The sequence below is a fragment of the Sebastes fasciatus genome, chromosome 12 (assembly GCF_043250625.1).
Source record: "Sebastes fasciatus isolate fSebFas1 chromosome 12, fSebFas1.pri, whole genome shotgun sequence".
Taxonomy (NCBI): Eukaryota; Metazoa; Chordata; class Actinopteri; order Perciformes; family Sebastidae; genus Sebastes; species Sebastes fasciatus.
Window position 1 is genome coordinate 7405332 of NC_133806.1, and position 20322 is coordinate 7425653.

General features: G+C 40.7%; 1 protein-coding gene across 2 annotated transcripts in view; it reads right to left on the reverse strand.

Annotated features, from left to right (window-relative positions):
* Positions 1–368: 368 nt before the first annotated feature.
* Positions 369–20322, reverse strand: part of crppa (CDP-L-ribitol pyrophosphorylase A) — a 68169-nt gene continuing 48215 nt past the window's right edge. Inside the window, exon 10 of one of the 2 annotated variants that reach the window (XM_074652921.1) lies at positions 369–1714. In XM_074652921.1, the coding sequence (XP_074509022.1) occupies positions 1700–1714 (15 nt within the window). In that variant the 3' untranslated portion in view covers positions 369–1699. Of the gene's footprint in view, positions 1715–14173; positions 15626–20322 lie in introns of those variants that run through there. The other variant, XM_074652918.1, reaches the window with a different exon arrangement.

The following is a 20322-nucleotide window of genomic DNA, read 5'->3' on the forward strand; positions in this document are numbered from 1 at the left end:
TGGTTTCATACGGGACACAAACAGCTGTCTCCTGGGTGACAGTACTGTGTTTGTGACTTTTGCGGACTATCATTACAAACGTATTTGTGATACGTCAAAAACAAATGTAATCCACGACAAAATGTTTCCCTCGAAACCTAATTCACAATGCAGTTTTGTTATATGGGAACATCATTTTCAGGAGAAAGGGCCGCAGAACCAGATGTCTCATAACCCACGGTTCAGTGCTTCATGTCACCGACAGTGAATTCAGCCAAATAAAGGGAGGAGGACTGAAATGCAGAAAAACACAGACTAGACATGAAGGTAGGATGTTGGGAAATGGTCAGGAAAAGGCTAAAAGGGTGGCAACAGGTACAGGTGGCTGGATTCAAAGGCTACAAAAGAACAACATCGACAAGCTGGCAATGTGGAAATGTGCTAGTAAGAAACTAATGAGGGAAATGGAGAACAGGTGAGCAGGTGGACGGGGAAGGCGTTACTGCAGCAGTAGCTGGGTGTCAGAGTCAGGTGATGACTGGGACAGGTGGAAATGTCTGAGGGCATTAGGTAGAGAAATATGGCTGAGGCGAAGAATGGGTTACAGACTCTCGAAACAGACAAAGGCTCTAATGGAGACTGAAACATATTGGATGCCACAATCAGTTACTATAGTAGAAAAACAACACGCTTTAATGACTGTTTACATGCACACTAATATTTCACTATTATCCTGAATATGACAATGTTCAGAATTTGATACGGGTTATGTAAACAGCATATCTGTTTTTATTATTTTTCTGAATTAACCTGTATTCTGAATGGAGCATTTTCCGATCAAGACATGTTGGATATACCGATATTCAGGATTTAGGAGTATTCTTTGGACATGTATACGGCACATTCAGAATATGCCTGTTTACAGCCAGCTCTGTGTGTTGTACACAAACCGACTAGCCGACTGTTTGCAGAGATGCATGCTCAAAAGAAAAGCCCACATTCTGGTCGGAAGGAGAAACACACCTACTTTTAAGACTTGGATATCAACAGGTTTTTGGATATTTTTTAGAAGGTGGTTGAAGGAATGAAAGAGGGAGGTTGTGTGTGCACGGTCGAAGTCCTCCACAGAGAGTATGCATGGCTGCATGTAAACGGGAATATCCTTTTTAATTAGCCTTGTAAACAGTTTTGTAGGAATATTGTCTTTTTCGGAATAAGGGCAAAAAACTGAATATGTTGTGCATGTAAATGTAGTTAGTGTTTGGAAAACTAAAAAGAACACAAATAAAAGGGTTGGCGATCCCAGCCAAAAAGAACAAAAGATAGGGAAGTCACTGAGCCAACCACGCAGAGGGCCGTCGCACCCAGCTCATCCCCCTAAACTACCTACAGAGTAATCTCACTGTGGCCCAACCAAACCAAACGCAAAAGGAAGGTGAGTAAGTAAAGTAAGGAGCAGAGCACTGGAAGGAAAGAATGAAAGAAGGAAGGAGTAAGGAAGGCGGAAGGAAGGAACCAAACCAAACGCAATAACTGAACTACCGGTGATCTCCGGCCCAAACTAAAGTATTAATAACCCAACACTCTAAGCCACGCTGGGGAGAAAACAAAGGAGAAAGAAGTCCACAAAAACTGTGCTGCCAGCTGGCTGGCCTGTGTGTCTCTGCCACACTCTGCTCCTCCCACGCTCCTTCTCCTTCTCTCTGATGAGTCATTGATTTCAGGTACTCCGCTCCTACAGGAGGAGGCAGGTAGAGGGGAGGGAGGGCACCAGAAAGAGAGAGAGAAACACACAGTTAGTTCTTTTATTGACACAAAAAGATAAAACATTTGTGTCCAAACAATATACAAAACAAAGAAAAAATATAATATACACAATAAACCCATTCGCAGAAATAAAGAAATATAAAATACGATTAACACCACAAAATCCCATCAGTCAGTCTAAAGACACTTGCTGGTGCTCCAATAAGGCAAGGCAAGCGTGTAACATAACTAGAATTATTTTATCAGTGTCAACAAACTAGTGTTGTAGTACTCAAGATCGCCCTTTTTGAAGGTCTTGGTCTCGCAGACAAAGAGGACTCTGGATTTTATTTCCAGACCGGTGATCGGATATCAATAAATCGGCTGTTTATTGTTTGATTTATTTGTTAACATCGTTGATTGATATGATTGCTCATAGAAAAGAGAGGAAAATTCCCACACATAAAATTCACCTCAATGAAATGACGGCCTGGTCTGGTCTTGGTCTAGACTTGGACTCAACCCCCCAAAGTCTTGGTCTTGTCTCGGTCTCGATACACTCTGGTCTTGGTGATGACTTGGTCTTGGTTGAGGTGGTCTTGGCTACAACACTGCCACAAACCGTGTTCAATAATGCACATGCAGGACCTCACGTAACAGAATAAGAATAAACACAACCGAGACAGACACTGTGACACCGCCACTCTGGTGAAGTAACAATGCAAGAAAAAAACAGATAAATAAAAATATAAATGAACGGATATCACTAGGTATCAAAACTATTGACTATAACTAATAGATCGACTCCCCTGCTCTCAATCTTTTTTGAAAGTAAATACTTCTACTGTTGTTGTGCTTAAAGCTGCAGTGGGGAGAAATGGAGCAAATATGATAAAAAACTTAATTTTTATAAAACGGTAACTATATCTTGACAGTAGTGCATGAGACAGGTAATCTGAAAAAAATCATGTGCCTCTGTGTCCTCCGGTGCTCCTAATCGCATCTGCAAGATTTCACAGACCGGAGGAAAACAACCAATCAGAGCCGAGCTGGAGCCTGCCGTCTCTGAGCAGCTGTCAATCACTCACAAACTCCAATCAATAGGTGAAACTAGGCAGCGCTGATCAAATATGAATCAATATTCTGTCACTGTATTGCCTATTTCTCACCTCAAATGTTTTCAGAAACATCTTGTAGTGTACTGTTTAGCTGTAAAATGAGAAAGTTTGTGACCCAGCAGCCATGTTGAGATCAGTTGAGGAAATACCAAGCACCGCCCACCAGCCGGAGCACAGCCAATAGGAACGCTCTCTCTCTGAAATGACCTGTCATTGCTCAAAGTCTCCCGTCACGGGCTGGATTTTTTAAAGCCTGAAAACAGAGCCATGAGGAGGAGCAGAAGTCTAGTTTTCTCTCAGAACACTTGAGTTACAATATGCTGAAAGGTTATTATGGAATTTTTGCCCAATGATGCCAAAAACATTCTGCCTACTGCAGGTTTAACTGTTGACAACATTAGACTGTCCACCAGTGATTGCTAATTAGACATTTATAAATATGGAAGTACTGTAGATCATTACTGTACAGACTGGAGCAGCAGTGTGTGTGTGTGCGTGTGTGCGTGTTAACATGTGTGCGTCTCTCTGTTTGTGTGGGTGTAATGGATGGACGTCCTGTCTCGCCCGCTGGAGGTGGGCTTTGATTGATGGCCGCCGGAGGAGTGGAGGAGCCAGGATGGATGCAGAGAGGAGACGCCGAGCTCTGCTGCTATTTCATCGTCTGAATCACGAACAGAGCTGCAAAACGCTGCCGGACCGACGGCCAAGTCCACAGCTGCTTCCAACTAACTCCCTCCTCTCTCTCAGGCTCAGCTCAGTTCAATCACATTTACTGGCAACAGGAGAAATATTTCATAATTCAAGATAAGACATCAGTGTTTTTGGACTAAAGCTCATTTTCCTTTTCTATCAGCGAGTGGTTCAGTAGCTGAACGGGGCTTCTTTCTTTCTTTCTTTCTTTCTCTTTCCATTTTTATGGATTTTCCTTACTTTCATCCTTCGATACTTCTTCCATACTTTTTTCCTTCCTTCATTCTTTCCTTCCAGTGTTCTGCTTCCTTACTTAACTTACTTACCTTCCTTCCTTCCTTCCTTCCTTCCTTACTCCTTCCTTACTCCTTCCTTCCTTCATTCTTTCCTTCCAGTGCTCTGCTTCCTTACTTCACTTACTAACCTTCCTTCCTTCCTTCCTTCCATTTTTTGCTTCTAGTCTTCCTTCTTTTTGTTTCCCTTCATCCCTCCTTATTTTCTTCTTTATCTTCATATTTTGTTTCATCCTTTCTTCCTTCTTTCCTTCCTTCTTCATTGCTCTTCCTTCCTTGATTCCCTTTTTCCTTATTTGTTTTATTCTCTCTTTCCTTATTATAGTTGGCTTCATCCTTCCTCCTTTCTTTCTTTCCATATTTTCTTCTTCCTTTGTTCGTCCTTCGTTCTTTATTTCCTTCCATCGTTCATTTCTTTATTTGTTTCCTTCCTTGTTTCTTTCTTTTGGTCTGTTGGTCACTTGTTTGTTTTCTTTCCTCAACTCTTTCCTTTCTTATTTAATTCCTTCCTTAGTGTCTTCTTTCCTTCCCTCCCTTCCATTGTTTTAATCCCTCCTTTCTTTCCTCATGTCTCTCCACAGTTTCTCTTCACATACTGTAAATAAATGTTTTCCACATCCTTTCTTCACTTTAACGCTCCATACTGTCTCATGTTATGTGACATCCTCCATTTATAAAGACTATTACAGCCAAAAGCACAAAGAAGAAAAACTCAAACAGACACACATTCACATCCAGATGAGTCATTCCCTCCTGTTCTCCACCGATGATGGAGCACCCATTAACCCACAGCACCCGGCCGCCTCCAAACACAAATAATCAGCTCTGATGTGCCATCGCGTCCTCCCTCCGCCATAATTGTAGATAATTGTTGGACCTAATTTGGACCAATTCACCCTATTACTAAACTCTCTGTTACATCTAATCCTCTTCTTTGGCACCGGTAATATAGACAAGGTTTGGAACTCTGTCCTGCTGAGTGAAGAGTTCACGAAGATTACAACCACATAAAGCTTCTGATGTTAGACTTTGTATGTAGAGGTGAAAGGTACTTCAAGTACATTATTCAGGTGTATTTATAAATATCCATTATTTGGTATTGTTATTATAGCATTAAATGTAATGTGGAAGGATGATGAACCTACTGTACAGAATTAAATGTATTTTTAGCCTCTTTTAGCTCATTGTTTTGGTTATACTTGCTGTTTTAGGTCTATCTAATTTCCAGCAGCAACAGATAGAAGTTTTTAACAACAAGCTTTGATAAAATCACTATATGCTACCTGTAGCAGCAACAAACAGCAGACAGCAGCCTGGTCCCCTAAAAATGATATTCCATACCATGAAAAGCATTTTACGTTTTGAGGGGAACATATTTTCTTCCGGGATACGTTTGTTTTTGACATATGACAAATATGTTTCTAATCATAGTCCACTGAAGTCCTTAGGAGGTTGGTGTGGACGGGTGGGTCAACACAGGACTTTCACCCAGAAGTCAACGTTGACTTACGTTCTGAACTTAAATAACGTAACAAACATACTTATTTTAAACCCAACCATAACGTTTTACTCAACGTAACTAAGGGTTCATTTGTTTGCGTTTTTGTTTTGTTTCAATTTACAACGTAAAAAACTGCGACTGTTTCCCTTGAAACATGAGTGAGAATGCAGTTTAGTAGTATGGGAATGTAATTTTGCAGGAGACAGGGTTGTAGACGGACAAAAGTAGCAACTAGCTGGTGAACATAGTGGAGCATTTAGCAACTAAAGCAAATATTTCCCCTCAGGAGTTGGTGGAGACCAAAAACAGAGCTAAAAGGAGAATGAATAATTTGTCATGTGGACACAAACACGACTACAAATGAATGATAATGTTGCTCTGTAACTGCTGGATGTGCAAGTATTGTTTGCTAACTTGTGGAAATAGGTCAGGGCTGTGTTTCTATTATGTTGTTGTGGAGATATGCTGCCCTCTAGTGGCCAAAAATCAATCAATGTAGCTTTAAGTACAGTTTTTAGGTATTTTACTTTGGTTGTTCGTACTTTGTCACTTTCTTCTTCTTACCTTTTCTCCATTACATGTCAGAGGGAAATCCTTTTTACTTTGTACACTTACTTACTTTTGAGTTACTATATATTTTTTACAGTGTGAGACAAAATATTTCTGATTTCTTTCTTTTCTTGTTTTCTTTCTAAGTTTTTTCTTTCATTCTTCAACTGATCTGGAAAAATGTTCCCCAAAGTGGACATGAGGTTTTCATTTAAATGTAAAAAGTAACTCCTTTTCAAAATGAACACTTTTACTGTATATTTATACTGTGAATATTTGTTTACTTTAACTTAAATGCAAGACTTTTAAATACAATGGAGTATTTTTTCCAGTGTTATCCCTTCCTTCACTGAAGGGTTAAAGGGTTTGAGTACTTTCTCTACTACTGTTAGTATAACATCACAGATTACATTAAAACCTATTCTGGGTGACTTTCTTCCTTTACTATACTGGTTTATCTGCTCACAGGCAAACCTTTGTTTTAGACTACTGAATTAACCCCTGCCTCTGCAGTGAGCTGCAGCAGATCTTCACAACATTGCCACTCAACACCAGGTTGCTCGCCACACGTGCACAGTTGTGGTTCACCACAGCACCACACCGTGGGCCCCGGGGCCCGGCCGACGCTGCAGCGGGCCGATGAGGCTTCACACTGACTGACTGGCTGGCTGGTCGACGGTCTGAATCTCTTTTTTCAGCAGGTTGTTTCAGATGTAGCTGTCAGCGAGAGTCCTGCTGAGTCTCATTTATAAGGCGAGCCTCAGCTGTGTGTGGACCAGTGACAGCTCAGGAGGGGAGAAATGTGGAATTCATTTGGCCCTCAGGAGCGGTCAACGAGTGGGGGACGGAGGAAATATGTGGGAGTGGGTACGGGGGCCGGAGATGACAGAACAATAAAAGTATATTTTCTACAGTTGTTCGGTATTTGAACACGACCACGCAAGACTGAATGAAAGTTATTCCCCAAGAGTGTTGATCCCTGGCATCTTTTACTAACATCTGTCTGTTTGTTTTCCACGAACAATATTTTTCTGTTGCCTTCAAGTGCTGTGGGAAATTATAGGATTAAGCATATTAAAGACTCCTGGATTTTGTTATAGTTTATGAAATCCCCAAATTTCCCTCCAGCTTGCTCACTGGTGTGGAGAAAAGTTTGGATTTTGGGACACTGTAACAAAATCATGGAGTGTACATGGAAGCCACATCAACGATTAAAAGTACAAGAAGTAATACATATAGTATAAGTATATGCTGTTGTTCAATCCAGGTTATCAATTCGTATGTAATGCACGTAATCATGAACCAGGACAGGTGACGTAGTATAAAGAGAGACAAAGTCTGTGTAGGGAGGAGGTCGGGGTAAATGGGTGAAAATTGAATTGAATCAAAATGAATTAAGAGTAATAACAGGGCCACAAACACTGATAACAAACATTAAACATTTTACATTATTAACTTACTGAATATTGTTTGATTTCTTTGAACTAACAAGGTGATTACTACACGCATGCAACAACAGCAGAGAAGCAAATAGTGCTCCTGTGAGCAGAACGTGACCCAACGTGACATGGACCCATTTTTTGGGTATTGATGCCATTGACGCTTGATATTAAAAACCCATAAAATAAATTGATATGAAGAGGAAATGGTATTTCAACTAATAAAGATCAACTTTTAGGTCAATTTTAGGACAGGTGTTACAAATAAAATACAAATCTGGATTGTGTTTTTTATTTGAATATAAGTTGTTTTCTATTTTGACATTTGTCCGGTATTTTTCTGGTTTATACAGGTTGATTTGTTGAATACATGGACCTGTGTTTGGTCTCTTTGGTGTCTCTCAGATTGGCCTCTTGATTGCCGTGACTGGTAACACCTGTCCCAGTTGGTACCAGTCAGGTGACTGCTGTATTCTATCCTGAAGAAGGCAGTTTGCTGAAACGTTGATAGTTGAAATAAATTAATTGGAGTTATGAGTGTGCGGCTTTCCCATTCTTTCTTTTTGCATGTTGCATTCGCATGCACACAATATGATCTGAATAGTCCATATGAAAAGTCATTTTGCATTTTTTTCCAAACTCTCATCAGGATGTTACAGGGAGCACATGAAGGCAGCATAATAAAATGTAGGTTTTTCTCAACATCATCATGGTGTTGGATGCGTAGCAAGAGCAGCATGTGTCATTAAATCTCTTGGATTTTCCCACACTGACTCCCTAAACCTCCTCCAGACCACCAGAATCACAGCTTAAATGCCCCAAATTCTGTATAAACTAATTTCTCCACACACACTGACATCATTCCCAACATGTTTACACACTGCAGCTTTTCTGCACTGTGTTCGTTTCAACACCCATCTGTTGCTGTAGTCTGATGATGCTTTAGTGGACGTTTAATCTGAATTTTACAGCACCCTTTATTGCAGTAATTGTGGCTGTACGTGAGACTGCAAACTTGCATACAATTGCTTAGACTTGGTGGTTTGACTGTTGAGTATTTGATTTAAATCCACCATGAAATTCAAAAGTAATCTCCACCAGATGGCACTATCGTCCACAGATGTTCCTCTCTGAGTTCAGGTGCCATTTGTTGGGACGATTTAATCTGTAGTGACTTCCAGTGCTGCAAACATTTATAATACATTTATGCTTTCATTGTTAGCATTGGTGGGAATCCATGGAAATCCAAGCCTGACAGCAACACAAACAGACTCTGAATCCTACCGATGTCCAACAAAATCAGAGTGAGTTTCATGCTTCAGGATACCAGACAATGTGGGCTCGCAATGACTTCATGAGGTCAAATTCCTGAACACCTTCCCTCCTGTATGCACGGCTGCGTTATTGTACTTGGCATCCCACCTCACGGAGCTTCCTGACCCGTCCAAACCCCTCATATTCTTAGTCTGCTCTTTTGACCTTTCGCTGTGTTTGTTTTGCAGTCTCCAGGAAGAAAGTGCTTTCTTGTGGCTTCTCTCAGGCGTAGCTGGCATGGACGTGCCATTTTTATTGTGATCCAGATTTGGGAATCCTTCTGCCAGGATGAACTCGGGCACAAGAGTCTAAATTTAGGGTTGTCACATTCATTCGAAACCCAGGAAAACTACAGTGGATGTGCTCGTATGGAAAAGGCACACACTCCAAGGCCGTAATCAGAGCTGCGGTCGGCTGGTCGGGGTGACGACGTGCCGTCTGAGCCTGGCAGACCTACAGACAGTCAAACTGCGGGATCTGGCTTTGGTCTCCACTCCCTGCAGCATCAGCTGTGGCGCTATCTAAACAGGACCTGGTCTGAGGTATCAGCCAAGGCCCGTGGCTCTGGTTAGCATTAAGCTAGCTCGGCTCAGACAGAAGACATTACAGCAGCTAAAACAACCAGGAAGGGCAGCACCTAGAACCACATAGCATTTAAGGGTTAAAGCAGCAGTGGGTAGAAATGGAGCAAATATGATTAAAAAAAGTTATTTTTATAAAATGGTCACTATATCCTGACAGTAGTGCATGAGACAGATAATCTGAAAAAAAAAACTTGTGCCTCGGTGTCCTCCGGTGCTCCTAATGGCATCTGCAAGATTTCACAGACCGGAGGAAAACAAGCAGTCAAAGCTGATCTGGAGCCGTCTCTGAGCAGCTGTCAATCAAACTCCGATCAAACGGTCAAACGAGGCAGCGCTGATCAAATATTAATTAATATTCTGTTACTGTAATGCATATTTCTCTCCTCAAATGTCTTCAGAAACATCTTGTAGTGTACTGTTTAGCTGTAAAATGAGAAAGTTTGTGACCCGGTAGCCATGTTGAGATCAGTTGAGGAAATACCAAGCTCCGCCCACCAGTCGGAGCAAACTTTCCCTGTACAGTACATTACAACACTACATTTTCTAAAGCCTGAAAACAGAGCCATGAGGAGGTGCAGAAGTGTAGTTTTCTCTCGGAACACTTGAATTACAATATGCTGAAAGGTTATTATGGAATTTTTTCCCAAATGATGCCAAAAATATACTGCCTACTGCAGGTTTAATCGCAGGTTTTGGAGATTCAAAAGATAATACAAGTGTGTTTCTAAGAGAAATTGTTGTTTTGTCTTTGAAGGATGACATAGGTCATAGGTCTGAGGGTTTTTTCATGCCTCTATTAGAGATTTGACAGTAGAGAGATGACAGGAAGAGAGAAAGAGAGAGAGAAAGAGAGAGAGAGAGACATGCAACAAATGTCTTCATCCAGACTCAAACTGCAGACATTTCATTCATGGTCAGTGCCTTAAACCCCTAAATCACTGGTAGACCTCTGTTTTCCCCGTCTACACTTAAATACACCACTGATCTTTCCTATTCACTTCACAGAAAGGCTTAGTGTGGAGAACCTTCATCATATAAGGACAGAAAAATCACCCGATCTGAGAGGCAAACACAATTAAAACGTCTAAATCGAGACTGAAAACCTGCTTTATTTCCCCTCTCTCAGATTAGATTTCATTTTATTGTCATTGCACAGAGTACAAGTCCTGAGACAACAAAACGCAGTTTAGCATCTAACCAGAAGTGCAAATCGCAGTAAAAGATCAGAGTAATATTCACAACAAACAGTAATATATATAGAATAAATATATAATGTAGAATAAACGATAAGGGGTTGATATGAATACACTACGATATATACAGTAAATATAGACAAAAGATATAAATTCAATAATGGCAATAGTGAGAATATATACAGAATAAACAGCTGGAGGTATGATATAAATACACTGTTTATACTATAGGTCAGATATATACAGTGTTCGCAGTAGTATAAATATAAATATGTATGTGCATGTGAGTGCATATATAACCATTACAAGTTACAATTGAAAACTGTAATTGATATCTTGCTTTGTTTTTTGTTCTTTATGTACAGCCTTTTCTGTAAAAGCAATACCGTTAAACATAGCTTTATTGTTTGAACTTGTATTTTCACTTTTATATATATTTAACATTATGATTTGTCTCTCTGTAATTATCTACTTTCTTTTATTGTTAAGTTTATTGAGACAATGTGATTTTACACTCAGAATAAACTTACTTAATATGAAAAAATATGATAGATAAAGCCTAATGTGGCCTTTTCTTTCTAGTCCCACTCCCCCACAGACGTATTTAAAAGGTCAGTTAATGATCTGGTTTTTAAACGAGTGATCAATCCTTTCACAAATACGATAATCAATGAAGTTAAACCACATTTCTCCACAGCAACAAAGTTTGAGAAATGCTGTTGCAGCATCATAAAAGGCTTCAGTCTACCAAAACATTATCTAAAAGTAGCAGCAACACTTCCAGTGTTGTGGTATAGACAAGTCCAATATGGCCCCCTAGTGGAGAAACACTGTCTAACACTCACATCATACCAGACTCATTAACCAGGATGTCCACCAGGTGTCGCTGTACTCAAAGACATACATCATGTATTATCTTCCTCACCACATCCTCACATCTCCAGGCATGTGAGCGGTATTGATCAAGTCCTTCCATCCAGACCTTTCTGTTCTTTAGGGCATTATGGAAATGGCCAAACAGTCTCCACGGTAACCTGAAACCTTTCTTTTCATGACTTTATGTCCTGGTCACAACACCTGAATCACCTGAGCCTTTTCCACAGTTTCTTCCTCTGGCTGTAAGATGTTCCTGTCTTTAAAAAACAAAAAGAAAACAGACACTTTTCTGCCAAAATACTCACTAGAGCAATAAATGTGAATTAAAGAAATACTTCACCCACAAAGTGGTCAATTGCATATCAATTACTCACGTGTTATCTTGAATTGTTGATGAGAACTTTGTTTTTCTCGCATGCCTCCACGGTGAACGAAGAATCAAGTCCTCGCTAAAATGCAGAAGTGTTTTGAATAGTAAGGTTTTAGCAAAGATGCATGTGTTTTGGAGGTTAGTGAGCATACGACTGGATAAAGAAGACTTGGATTATACTGCACGAGTTGTGCGAGAGTTTGTAAACAGATGTTTTGATGCTGTTGTTAAACATGATCCCCATTTACATCAATTCATCAAGAATTTTCTCTGTTTTTTTATTCTCTTTTCACCTTGGAGGCCATCGAACGGGCAGCTGTGGCTCAGAGGGTAGAGCAGGTCGTCGAAGTTTCTTTGAGCAAGATACTTAAGCCCAAATTGCTCCCGCTTAGCCATCGGTGTGTGAATGAGTATTTAGATCAGATCCTGATGGGCAAAGTTGGCACCTTGCATGGTAGCCTCTGCCATCAGTGTATGAATGTGTGTGTGAATGCTGACATAAAGCACTTTGAGTGGTCGGAAGACTAGAAAAGCGCTATATAAATGCAAGTCCATTTGCCATGTGAGAAAAACGTTTTCTTCACAAATGCAGGGTAACATGGGGTGAGTAACTGATTGACAAATGTTCATTTCATTTTTGGGTGACATATTCCTTTAATCCACTGCTGAAAATAGCCCTCAACTAATGCACCGTATCCTACAGTAGGGAAGGTATTGGGTAAGTATTGGAAGACAGACTAACATATTGTTGTTTTTTCATGGGATTTGTTGAAAGAAATATAGAAAAAGGGCAGCTTTATCCTATCACAGCATACTGTACCCACAGGTACAGTAAAGAGAAACAACAACAAAATAAATGTGAGAAGGAGAAGGTGGGGAAAGCAATCAGATGGGTAACAAAATATAAATGAAAATCTTGAATGATTGAGTAAAAACACAATAAATGCAGAAGCTTTACACTATTAGTTGCTCACTGCTCTCATCGTACGCCACTGTGGTACGACCTCCAGAGAAATCCCTGTAATATAAGCGTATGCAGTGAGGAGTTCATTACAGGAATCTGAAAACGCCCCGAGGCGGCTCTCTATCAACAGTTGGAATTCCACTGAGCTGCAGAGGACGCAAAAATGCAGGAAACTGGAGATGCCCTGGAAGTGTGAGAGGTGTACACAAAGCGACGAGGCCTTTGTGGCCGTCTTAGGAATGTTCCGGCATCAACACTTTTAAAGACTCTTTGAAGTGCACGACTGTTTTTCACCTCTTTCCTGTGACAAATACATGATCCTGAGAACGGCTGCGGTCACCTGCATGAACAAACCCAACACAAAGATGTTGTGCTGTTTCTTAATATTCCCAGACATTTGCAAAAGAAATGGAACATAACTAAGTACAACTCAATTAATACAATTAGGTTCAGTTTTGTCGTAATTTCCTTTCTGGAGACTTTCTGATTTTCCTTCATTGCATTACAGAGGAAACATATTGCACTTTTCACTGCTGTGGTTGTTGCATTTTGGGTATGATCTAAATTACAATTCAACAAAAAGAAAGCAAGAAAGTAAGTCCTATTAGATGTCTCTAAGTTGATCTATATAAGTGTATAGTCTAGGTGATTCCTAGGTCAGGTAAAATGCATGGCTGAAGCACTATGACAGCTTGGCAGCATGAACAATCTGGCCAAGAGTGACTGAAAGCTGCCATCTGTTTATATGTAAAGAGACTGATTGAGGGAATGAGGGTCAGCTGTGCAGACAGGTGAGAGGTCAGGTGATCTTGATTGGAAGAAGTCATGGGCCTCGTTTCCTGAAAGCATCTTTAAGGCTAAGATGATCGGCATTTTTTTTCACAGAAGACATTTTGACTTGTCCCAGTAGGAAAAGTGCAGGTGTAAATAACAGTGCTGTCAAAGTTAACGCGATAATAACTCGTTAACGCTTATTTGTTTTAACGCCACTAATTTCTTTAACGCATTATTGCAACTTGTGATTTTTAGGTTGTAGCGGGCTCAGTTTTAAAGCTAGAGTGGAGATACCGGCATCATATGAAACTGGAAAACCTAAGTTTTGTCATGCTAGCTTGTCGAGAAGGAGCGTAAATAACACTCCAAAGTTACACTAAATTTTGGTGAGGAAAAACTGGCATCTTAACTTCTGGAATAAAAGCATGACACACATCTACCTGGGTGACGTCATCGCTTTCTCTCCTCATCATCGGCCTCTGCACAGTAAAAATGCAGCAGGGTCTGGTGGTTTTAGAGCTGGTTCACAGCAGGAAACAGGATCCTCCTCGGTACTGAGCTGCTTCATTAAGGGCTTCACTGATGCATGAAGTCGCAGATGAAATCTAGGCCTGCATCTAAACTTCAGGAACGTTTTCTTCCAACACACCTGAATGTACGGTGTGTTTGCCCACTAGCAAGACGCTGCACATCTGACTTTAGAGTCGATGGTAAGAACTGAACATTTTGTGATTCGGATGTCTGAAATCAAAAGAACATTTCCTGAAATTACCACTCGTACAGTTGAATATGAAAAAAACATCTTTATTATACCATATTCATTGTTTTAAATAAGCAGTTTTTATGGAGTACAAAAATATACAAGCACTCTCTTATAATATTTTAGTGTTTCAGTCATGAGCAGCTTTATCCAGTGGTAAAAGCAGTGGTTTTGACACAATACAGTGGTTTATTTCATTTGTTTACAGACATTTTAAAGCGTAAGCATAATGTGTTGAATTTTTACATGATTGTATGTGTTTTGGTGTCTTTATTAATACCACCGCTAGGGAGTCTCCAAAGCTTGAAAAGTTTGAAATCCAACGTATAGGGGCTTTAATTTCTGAAAAATACCGCCATACTAATTTTTGAATTTTGAATATCTCATACAACCCACCATCAGTGACATGAATGCAGATATAGAGAGGTATATTTGTTGCTAATGTGTATAGGATGTAACCTAATCTTTCATTTGCCAATGGTGCACCGCATAGACTGTATATAAAGATAGACGACATGACAGCTCCCCAAAAGTGAAGCCAAAATATCTCCATCACCCCCTGGTGGCTGGCTGAAGTATACGTCATAAATCCCGCCTCCTCCATGTTAGTTGATGGGACATGGGCCAAACTAAAACGTCAAAGTACGCGTCAAATGAATTTCTCCCAAAGATGGTCTCTGTCATTTTAGGTAGTTCTTATTACACTGATGTATGTTCAAGTGTTCATTGTTCATGCTAAGTTTGATTTAAATTTAATTTATAAACGGGGTGAGACATCATTATTAACAGCTGTGAGTCTCGCTCGCTGAGACGGGTTCGGACGGGTGACCTCGATACCGCGGCTCCACCGCCCGATCACTACTGCACAGATTCAGGCTCCAGATGACGTCAAAAACTCCAGATAGCAGTTCCCATATCGTCACTTCTGTACAGTTGGAGGAAGTGGAGACGTGTCGTCCATCTTTATACAGTCTATGGTGCACCCCAAACAACAACTTAACCAACCAAATATTTCTAGAATAGACCACCTACTTCATCGGTGGTTGATTATAGTAAAGACTAGCTCAACTTTTCACTGCCACAACCACATTTTCAGCAGAAAGCCTGTCATACAATGGAGCAACAACGGGCCATTGAGTTTGTAAGATGTGGGTGCTTGCCAGGCAGGGGGGGAGTTGCATTGTGGGATGATGTGGATTTCTGGAGCTTGGCTTTAAGTTGGTCTCTTGAAAGTCCCCACACTTTATGGGAGTGCAGTTCTTAATTGTGGGAGTTGCTTTAATCTTGCTGTTATTGATAAACACCACTCTCATCCCTGCAATGTTCATGAGTCACGCTGAAGGGAATTTTTCTGTTGGTGCTGCTTCCCTTCATGCCTGCAGAAGCTGTCCAACCAGGGCGGGGCTCCTCTCCCGGATGAGGGCTGACGTGATCTCAGCGACCCTCAACAATGACCTCTCCCAGCGCTCGGTGTCCTGAGAGAGAGGGGAAGATGAGGAGGAGGAGGTGGAGGAGAGACAGGGAGGTCCTTTGTCAAATGACATGAAATTACAGACAGACACTCATTACGTGAGCTCAGTAGTAGAAAATCCTGCAATAACAAACTAAGACATCTCCAAGCAGATTCACATTTGTTCGCGTTTATCTTTTTCTCCCGCTAGTCACGACTCCGTCTGAGTCATCCAAATGATGGCATCCAGTTAGCAGCCAGTTCAAACTAGCGCAAAGTCAAACCATGTCGTTCCACTTGTCGTAATGGCAAAAGTAAGGAACAGGCCTGTTAGGAAGGAGTTACAACATCGATGGTATTGGTTTGGCTTCACACTCATGAACCTCTCTCACATGCAGTCAAAAAGGAAGTCGGAAAGGTTCCAGATTAAGCATCAGCTGCCATTTTCTTTAAAAAATGACAACACATAAAAATATCCTATAATATAACGTTCCCATAAGGATGCTCAGCATGAGAGGAAAGTGCTGTTCGAGTCAGCTGTGAGGTCAAATAAACACAGCACACACTGAGTTCATAACATTTGATTTGGTTGTAAGAATCAAAAACTTAGAGACCCCCATGTTCATCAATCAACAGACGGAAGCAATTTTCCAAAGCAGGGGGGAAGAAAAAAGAAACGCCACAGAATGAACTTTCCTTTTTCACAAATTTGTGCAAATGTCAAGTCCTCTGAAGCTTGTGAAGCAACAAGGCCTACTTTGAGCTCTATGGTGCATGATATTGGACAGATCTACCACACGTAAGACAAAAGGAGACCAAACATTCTCTCATTCACTCAGTCTGTTTCTTTTAAAGACGAACTCTACTGTTGTGGTTGTTTTGCTTTCGTGGTTCCTCTCTTCTATATCTCTTTCTTCTTTTCTTTTTTCTCTACAGACCGCCTGCACAATGCACTTTTAATGGTTTTCACTCCCCTGACTCCGTTCCTCAGGCTACAGAGACTCCCTACTTTGATTTAGGTTCTTGATGAGGCCTAAGAATGACCTGTTTTCCATCTTTCAAAGGCACTGCAGTTCAAGGAGCTTTACTTTTTTCTTTTTTACTTGTTCCTCATATAGATTTATGCTTCATGCTCTACCTGGACTTCTTCATAAATGGATCTTAGACTTTAATAAGGCTTATGACAAAGCTTTTGATCTAGCAGCATGCATGACGGAGAACACATAAAAAATATTTTCATTTCTTGAAACTTTTAAGGATACAGAGAAAGGATGTTTAACCACAGAGAAGAGGGAGAAGAGAGGCCTGGGATCGATTTTGGTTTCTGCTACGAGCAAATAGTTTCACATGCATTAGCTCTGTATTCATAAAACATTACAATTACATGTTAAGTTAAGTGATAAGTCTGTTTTGTCTTTCTTGAATCGTATTTTCAGTTTTGGCCAATTAATTACATGCTAAGCCCCACCCCCCCTTAGCTACTGTTGCTACGCCTGTCAAGCTTTTAGTTCTTGCATGCAGTTCACAATGAAAACTGTGAAAAGTGTAGCAGATCTATTATCAAAAGTCATAGTAATTTTTGTAACAATGGGTCCTTGTTTTCAGACAGATTAGACAAACGGGCTTCTCATTTAAGGCCCACGGCCGTTGAATTTGCAAAATTCGCAGCTGACTGGCTTTAAAAAGAGAAAACTATAAACAAGTCTTAAATATGCGCTTGATGGCTACATATCATGAAAAACTGAGGTAAAAGCTAGATACAAAAATGTAAGATCAGACTGTTATTTAACCATAACATAACCTTATTTGGTTGGTTACTGTAGCTTACATATTTTTTGTTTCTTATTTTCAAAGAGTATGTTTTCACTTTTAACGTTCAAAGAGAAAGAACCTTTAGCATTTCCAAAACTCCAAAACAAATGTAACGCTATCTTGAGTAACGTTGACTGGAGTCTGAACTTCTTCGTTCTATGAAGAGCTTGCCTGGGTCCAGACCTTTGATAGCGCCCACTCCACCAAATTGACTGATTTGTCTGGCATCATGACATGAAACAGCGGTTTCTCGGTTAAAAAACGATCAAGTCAATGAGCGCTGCAGGGGACTAACGATTAGCCAATCAGCGCCACGGGAAATCAGTTAGAGTGGAAGCAATGTCAGACTGATGATGGAAACGGAGTGGAACGAATTGACAATTTTTCAAAGAGTCTGTTTTGACTTTTAACGTTCAAAGAGAAAAAAAACTTTAGCATTTCCAAAAATGTGGTGTTTGGAAAATGTAATGCTGTCTCGAGTAAGGTTGGCTGGATTCTGAACTTCTCCAAATGCTATGAAGAGCTTGCCAGATCTTTGAATCTGCCTACTTCACCAAGTTGACTTATTCATCTGGCATCGTGACATGAAACGGCAGTTTCTCGGTTAAAAACAAGTCAATTAGCAATGCAGGGGACTAACGATTAGCCAATCAGCGCCACGGGAAATCAGTTGGAGTGGAGGCAATGTCAGACTGATGATGGAAACGGAGTGGAACGAACTGACAATTATGTCTGATATCAGACAAATTAAGAGCAGGGCAGAGCTGCTAATGTCACCCTGAACTCAACAGCATTCAGGGCATCGCACAGCATAACTGCACAAATACGTCTACTACGAAAGGTCAAAGTTCACAGTTTGGGTAATAATATCACCGTTCAACTCTTTTTCTTTCTCTTTGTTTTAAACCTGTTTGAGGTTAAATTTCTTTTTAGTGATAGACGTTTTTCACAGCCGTCACTTTGACATGTCATAGCAGGAAAAGCACAGGTGTAACTGATGACATTAACAATGGTTCTGCTCCATTAGGGTGTTCCAGTAAGCCACGACAGTGAGCCAGGATGGACAACCCCAGAGGCCTGGAACCGCACCACCTAATTGGAATGAAGCCTTTACTACATGTGCTTTTCCTGCTATGAGATGTCAAAACGTCTGCTGTGAAAAAAGTACAAGTACAATGTTATCAAAACAGACAAAAATGGTAAACCCAAGTTGCAATAAATCGCAATCATCCTTTTAAAACAGGACTGGATCTGACTTGTATTATTTCACCAACCAATCTGTTACTTTCTTTTCTGGGTGCATAACCAGTTTCATCAGCCAGCTCTCGAAAGGCAGGTTTTCATAGAAGGGAAATAAAATAATTTAAGAGGGCTTTTCACAAAGCATTTAATGTCCTTACATCCGCAGAGAGGAACATAAAAATATATTAAAAATATATCCCACTGAAATGACAAAACAGCAATGATTTGTGATCTGGAACATCCGATTCAACATATCTTCAGATCTGGCTTCCAAATTCATTTTGCATTACAACTATGTGTCGGCAGTTTAACACATTTGGAGCCGAGCGGATGATCAACAACAGGAGAAAAAATACGCTTTCTCCCACTCTGTCCTCTCTCCGTCTTATAGCCTAACTTAGCCAGCTCTTAACAGCACAGCTTGTGCAGGAACTGGACGGGAATGTGACGAGGTGTGATAGCGATGAGCGTGGAATCGGGCCTGACCGTGGTTAATGGGAGCGAGAGACTCGGGATCCAGGACTCCCGGAGCACTCCTCCCTAATCAGAACCAGCGGAGGGGGGAGTCAGATGACATGGATTTTCCACACCAAACCGACTGAAGGGGGAACTGGAGTACAGATCAGCGACTCCAGCCTCCTCATTGATTAAAGCAACACGGAGGAATGAAAAAAAAAAGAAAGATGGAATCAAAATATGATCGCTTTGAATGAGCTCCAGAGGCATTCTGTGTCAGCTTCTACAATCTTTTCTTAATATGCTTTTAGTTCTTCAATTGGCTAAATCTTTGAAGAATCAAAGGAAATGTGAGCGAAAGAAAAACAGTGAGGCTTTACTGTTTTTCTTTACGATGTACCCAAGTCATTGTTCTGCGGCTTAATCACTGGTACGAGGCGATGAGGAGATCGACCAGTACATCTGCAAGCAGTCAACAGAAAGCAGCTGATAGCACCACGTCGTCCACATATCCTCAGGAATATGTGATCAGTCAGGAGCTCCGAGCGAGAAATCAAAGCATCCTAAAATCTAATTGCATCTTTTCATTGTTTACACCATAAGCAATCAGATTAAAGCATTCCTCCGATTGTTATCTAAAAGCAAATTACGTCTTCACACGGAAAGTATTTGAGATGTTACATGTGTTCGGAGGAGCTCAAACGCCCACGGGGATGATAAATGTGATGAGTGCGATCGTCGGTCGATTACCACCCAAGTGCATTGACGGAGGACGATGGGAAAGTCACGAGAACTCCGGGTGTCTCGGGCATATTGAAGACAGCTACAGCCATCAAACCACAGCTAATGACTCTATTATAGAGGTCTGTTTTCTTACAGGCAGAGCAAAAAAACACTCACGTTTGCACACGAGAAAAAGCAAAAAAGCAAAAAAGCAAGTGGAGATCACCAAGGAGGATCAAAGTTTAAAGCCCGTCTAAGCTGAATTATTTCCACTCCAGATATGCGGCCTTTGAAATATGAATCATGCTTCATAAAACGGCATTATTAAATCAAGTAGTTGCCTGCACAGTGGAACACAAATATGACTTGAGCTCTTCATTGACTCGTGGCACAGCTTTAAGTAGTCACAACTGCCACTCGGGCTTCAAATGTGGTCGAGAAAAAAGCACGACAAAAGGGTTGAATTACTGAACAGCAACAATCTCAGAG